The 6,000-nt window shown below is 44.7% G+C and overlaps 1 protein-coding gene across 3 annotated transcripts in view; it reads left to right on the top strand.

Moving 5' to 3' along the window:
- The first annotated feature begins 1,378 nt into the window (after positions 1-1,378).
- The window catches only part of RALGAPA1 (Ral GTPase activating protein catalytic subunit alpha 1), a 235,006-nt gene continuing 230,384 nt past the window's right edge, over positions 1,379-6,000 (top strand). For all 3 annotated transcript variants that reach the window (XM_084632410.1, XM_084632409.1, XM_084632408.1), the window contains exon 1: positions 1,379-1,725. In XM_084632410.1, the coding sequence (XP_084488536.1) occupies positions 1,620-1,725 (106 nt within the window). In that variant the 5' untranslated portion in view covers positions 1,379-1,619. The remainder of the gene's footprint in view (positions 1,726-6,000) is intronic.

The following is a 6,000-nucleotide window of genomic DNA, read 5'->3' as shown; positions in this document are numbered from 1 at the left end:
TAATTGTTAAGGATATCATAAATCTTGCACTGTCAGCTGATTGGATAAATTATTCTAATTAAGTATAAAGTAATATATATTTAATCTTAAAGAATCAACCTTCAGAGTTAAAGTTATTGTGTTGTAATGAAATATGTGTTCTTTTATTATACCAGCAACATAATGTTGCCAATTCTCGCAATTTTACCATGAATCTTGCAACAGTTGGTATATTTCATAAAGCTCCAGCTGCTGGGATCACATTATCTCCTGAGAACCTCAGCTTTCATTTTAAAAAAAGTAACCTTTTAGCATTCATACTTAAGGTCATGATTTTGGCACATACATTTGTAGTAAATTTCATGGCAGAGGTGTGGAAAAAAGCCTGTAAGTCACAAAAGTGGCTATGAGAGTCCACCCTGCACTCACACCACAGCAGAGATACATGTACTGCGGTGCTCTGTCTAGTTCCCTGCTCTCTGGGCATTGCAACCCAGCACACAAGATCGCACTCAGGTTTGATGTGTCTGTCCCTTTTGCCTCCATCTATGGAGGACAGATAGGCCCGTGCGAGGTCACAACATCTAGAGCGGTGAGCTGAAACCAGACATGCAGGACAGCAACTGCCACTGCAGAGTGAGTGCAGGACAGACTTCTCACAGACTTTATTCAAATTCATATTACCATGAACATCATGACCTCTGTGTCAAAATCACAGCTTTACTCACGGTTGCAGAGAAATGCTTGAAAACACAAACACTAAATGCACCAAAAGTCAAATGAAAAGACAAAAAATGGGGGAAAGGGTTACAACTCATTACTTTTAAGTCAGACTTGATGTTGGCAGGTGACATGATTTTTGAATGCCAGGTGTTGGCTATACTGGCAACCTTAACTTTTGGGGACTTTTTAAATATTTGGAATATTGATATTTTCCTTCTCTGGCTATTGTCATTTTGGTGCCCTGAAGGAGACCCAGCACTGAGTCCTTATATCAAATGTCTTCCCTTCCTGCTCCTGCCTGGTAGGTGTAGTATCAAAAAAACTGATTTTGTTACTGATCATAAGAAGGGTGTGACACAGAGAAGTGTTAGCAAGAAACTGAAACTTTATTTCCTGACTCTCTTGGTGAGGGTTATCCCAGGGCTGGGGTCACTCTCCATTGACGCCAATGCCTGCTCTCACCTCAACCAGCCCACGGCTCCTTCTGCGTCAGCTACTGACCCAGACCAGTCCTGTGCACTATCCTCCCCATGCGCCTCCCCAAGTCCCACCCCTTTGCCACCACGCTGGGCGCTGACCCCTAAGGCAGAATTGAACGTTGCGCCTCGACTTGCGTTTCAGACCCGCTGTGACGTAACGGCGCGGTTGCCACGGGAACACAGGGGTGTGCCTGACGGCTGTCGTGAAACGACGAGAGTACTAGAGCTGTGCGAGGAGCCCGGGCCCTGCCTCCGCCCTCTTCTGGGGCACTGACTCCGCGACACTCCCCCTCCCCCGCCGCATCGCACCCGGAGGAGGCGGTGGTGCTGCTGCCGCTGTTTGCTATGTAGGGGGCCTGGTGCGGGCGCATCCGGAGGCCGCTGTCCGCCTCTTGAGCGGAGAGGCCCCCGACTGCCGGGCCGGGGGTGTCCGGCGGCATGTTCTCCAAGAAGCCGCACGGGGATGTGCGGAAATCCATGCAGAAGGTGCTGGACACCCGCAAGGACCCGCTAACCCGCCTTAAGCACCTGCGCGTCCTCATCGGTGAGGCCCAGGGTGGGAGCGAGAGGGGGCCCAGGCGGGGACGGTGCCCCGGCCCGGGGGGCGTGGGGAGCGAGAGGGGGCCCAGGCGGGGACGGTGCCCCGGCCCGGGGGGCGTGGGGAGCGAGAGGGGGCCTGGCCCCGGTGGGGCAGAGAGGTGGGGTCACTCCAGTCTGGGGTGTGTTACAGTGTGCTCTGTGCTCGGGGACCCAGGCTTGTGGGCTCCTCCTGGTGAGTCCTGGCTGGGTGCTTCCTCCCTCGGCTGGCGGCAGGGCTTCTTGGCCCAGGTTCCTGGTTTAGAGAGAGACAAAACTTAGAGGCTTGTGTCTGCCCCGCTGCATGAGTGAGGGGGAGAGAGAAGGGGGAGGATGGGCGGTGTTGTCTGTGAGGGGTGGGTGGATCCGCACCCAAAAATAGGAGGGCAGGCCCAGAGCCTCAACCAAACCTCTTTGTTGGCATGATAGTCTACACGGTGTTGATTAAGTGTAAATGACATTAACATTGAGTGTTCCTAAGTAGCTCAGGTCATGGAACATCTGTTTGGAAAAGGGCTTTGCAGGAGTGCCTGAGATTTGATTCCTTTGGTCCTTGACCATGGCTCTGCCATTTGCTGAGGCAATTTTTGAGGTGGAGTGAAGGGTTAATCAAGTTCATGCCACCTCTTTTTACCCCCCACGAAGCCTGTGTAATATGAAAGACTCCAGTAATGCTGAGTTTTTTGGAAGTTGTGATAAAAAGGGAGACGTTCATGTGTTTAATTTGTCCTGTGAAAGAAATATATGCTAGATCTGTATAAATACTACAAAATTGTTTGATATCTTTGTTGAATAAAAATTGCTAATGAGCTTTAATGGCATTTGTAACCCCATATCCATTTTTCACTAATGCTTGTATTAGCAAATTTTGTTCGTAAGAATTTTCACAGTAACAGCATCACAAATACTTGTTAAAATGTATTCATATATGTATTCATGTTGGACGTGTTCATGTGACCATCCTGAAAGCGCCCTTGGATTTGGGAGTCCTTCAGTCAAGGAGTGGAATCGGCACTAAGCAGTAGCTTAGTACAAATAGTGAATGATAGGTAATGAATACATGACACAGTAGCCATGGTGATAATTTTGTTAAAGGTCAGTAGGTTGAAATAACAAATACATTTGTAAAAATCCAAGTTTGTTCAAGGATACTTGGAGAAGAGAAAAAGTGATTGCTTTCACTGCAAGTAATTCTGTGTCCTGTTTTTTCTGCCCTGAAATACACTAGGTGCAATTGTAGTGTCGGTCACTTTCTGTACATGTGATTAGAGCTGGGTCAAGAAGAGTGACCTTGGTGCAACTGCATTTCTTAGTTTTTGGGTAGGAATCAATGCTCCCAGCTGTTCTTATTTGGGGGTATATAAGTTTCTCTGCTTACAGTTCCAAACTGCTAAGAAAATCAGTTATTGCTATTGGTACTTGTTCCACTAAATGCCAATGCAAGTAACATGTGGTAGCCTTACCGTTTACAGCAATTATAATTACGCTGTCTCAAAAGAGGATACTACATCCTTGTAATTAACTTCTCTTACTGCTGGGATGGGCTGGAACAGCTATCTCCCCATCCTTGAAATCATTGAACAGTTCTTACCTGTTTATATTGGACCAGTTGTGGCTTGCGTTGTGTATAAATACAGTAAAAGCTGTGTTATCCGGCACTTTATGAGCCAGAAAGCTCTATTAACTGGCATTTCTGATATCTCCCAATACAAATCTTCAGTCTAGTAACTGGGACTAGTATACTGCCCAGGAGGTTATGCATTTGCACATTCTGCCCTCTACTTTTATGCAAAAGAGGCAGAAGACAAGTAACCTCATCTTCTCCAGCATTTGAAGAGGTCTGCAATAGGAACCAGCCTCACAAAGGAACAAAATGCAATTCTGAATTTATATTATTTGGTTACCTTTAGTCTGTGTATTGTTTGGTTTGAACTTCCAGTATTTACTTCCACTCCTTTGGAAGTCAGATGTGGTTGATAAGAAACAAGGGCTGCAGCTCTGTTAGGAACATCATCACAGTGTCAAGCTAATTGTCCTTAGTTACTCTGAGGTTTTTGCAATGACTTTAAAACAGATTAAATCTACTGGAGCATGTTTTCCTATGACTTTTCCTCCCCACACCGCATCCTTAGAAACACAGCACCTGCCTGTTCCCTATGCCACAGTCTTAGGCTATGTCTACACTGCACAACTTTTACTGACATGGCTGTGTCACTACCAGCCATGCCACTAAAAGTCATGCAGTGTAGCTGCGGTTTATTGACTCTCCTGCCGCCAAAAACTTCCACCCCCGAGAAGTGGCGTTTGCGTTGTTGGCAGGAGAGCGCTCCTGCTGACAAAATGCTGTTCACACTGGCGCTTGTCATTGGCAAGACTTTTTTGTCTTTTGGGTTTTTTTTTTAAACACCTCTAAAAGACAAAAAATTTGTTGCTCAATTGCCAGTGTAGACATAGCCTTAGAGTACAGTCCAGTGCATGACTATGTAGACAAAGGCAGATTGCTGGGCGTGAATCTGTCTCGCATCGTTTCCTTTTTTGCCATGATCTGGCTACAAAATTGTGCCGCCTTGTGGATGTGCTCTCCTACATATCCGTGAATTGGAAAAATGACAGGACTTATTCCGTATGCTCCTATTGGCACCTCCCACATACACACTTGACAATAAACAAAATGGATTGCTGATGGTCTGTCTGTAACCTTCTGTTCTATAAGGATTACTCCTTTCCTTCACTCCTTAAAAACATGGTGCAAACACACAGTGCAAGCAAATCTGCTGCTTGTTTACAAGACCCTTGCCTCTTCTCCCATCTTCCTTTCATGATTGGTCTGCACGACCAAATTTATAAATATTGGTGCCAGTATCAGATAGATGTCTGGTAGCAATAGATAAGGATAACTGTCTGCATTTATTTGGTACACCAGGAGCTGTCTCCTAGTCTGAGCAGTGAAATATTGTGTCTTCCTGTTTACCATCTTCTGTGACTACTCCACCACATTGTAATAGTGGGCACTCTGCCATGTGCTCCAGGGGAGCCAACCCAACCGCTCCAGCGTAGTCTCTGGGGAAAGCTTTTCCCAATCTCTACTCTATTTTGCTTCCGCTCTATGTGAAGACTGACTTTTGTACCTGTCAGATCACTTCTTTCCCAACCCCTGCATATCAGCAAGTTGTAGCAAAAGGAGAATCCTCTAGCCATTTCACATCCATCAAAGAAGATAAGAGTTTACCTCCCTTCATAAACTTAAAACCCCTTAATGGAGTTGCAAAGTACACTTAAGGTAACCTACTTGGAATCTGAATGTCTGCTGTACACTTAAAGTTTGGTCCAGTAGGTGATTGTGTGACCACAGATCCAAGCCCTGGACAGTCACTGCTTTATTAGAACTCTTTGCATGTGTTAATAAAATAATGGAAAAAGGAGAATCGGCTGACCTAACTTGTTTAGGTTTTTTAAAAGGCCTCTGACAAAGTCCCTCATAGGAGGCTACTAAAATAGTGAAGTTCAGTAGTCCTGGTAGGAGAGGCAGAGTGCTGGCATGGATCAGAAATAGAAAACAAAGAATAGGAATTGTCAGCTTTCATCATCATAAAGGATTAACAGTTGGGTGCTACAAGGTTCTGTATTAGGACCAGTGTTTAAATATATTTAAAAGCGGAGGAGGCAAGCAATGAGGTGTCAAAACACATAGATGACACAATATTGTTTATGTTGGTCAAAACCAGAAGAGACGAACTTTGGAAGACCTAACCAAACTAGATGAATGGACCACAAAATGACAGATGAAATTTATTGTTGACAAACGCAAAGTAATAGACATTGGAAGGAATCATTTGAATTAGTTTTACAGCTCTGTTTGTTCTAAAGTAACTGCATCATCTTGAGAACTACCATGGCATCGTTGTGGACAGCTCAATTGAGACTTCTGCTCACTGTGCAGTAGCAGTCAAAAATGCAAACAGTGTAATGATGCATAAAGAACAGGATGAAGACTAATAGGAAAATATGCCATATAAACAATGATATGCCATCACATTGAATACAGTGTTCAGTTCTACTAACCCCCATCACAAAAAGACTATAACAGAAGGTAGAAAAGGTTCAAAGATGGGAGATGAAAGTGATTCCAATCTGGAAAACCTCTGCTATGAAGAGAAATTAAAAGGATTGAGACTGACTTCAGAGAGGGCCTATAAATACACAAAATAATAAATGACACAGGGAAAGTAAAAATGTCTGTTCA

Source organism: Lepidochelys olivacea (genome assembly GCF_965140295.1).
Source record: "Lepidochelys olivacea isolate rLepOli2 genome assembly, chromosome: 6".
Lineage (NCBI taxonomy): Eukaryota > Metazoa > Chordata > Testudines > Cheloniidae > Lepidochelys > Lepidochelys olivacea.
This window is presented reverse-complemented; position numbering and strand designations above follow the sequence as displayed.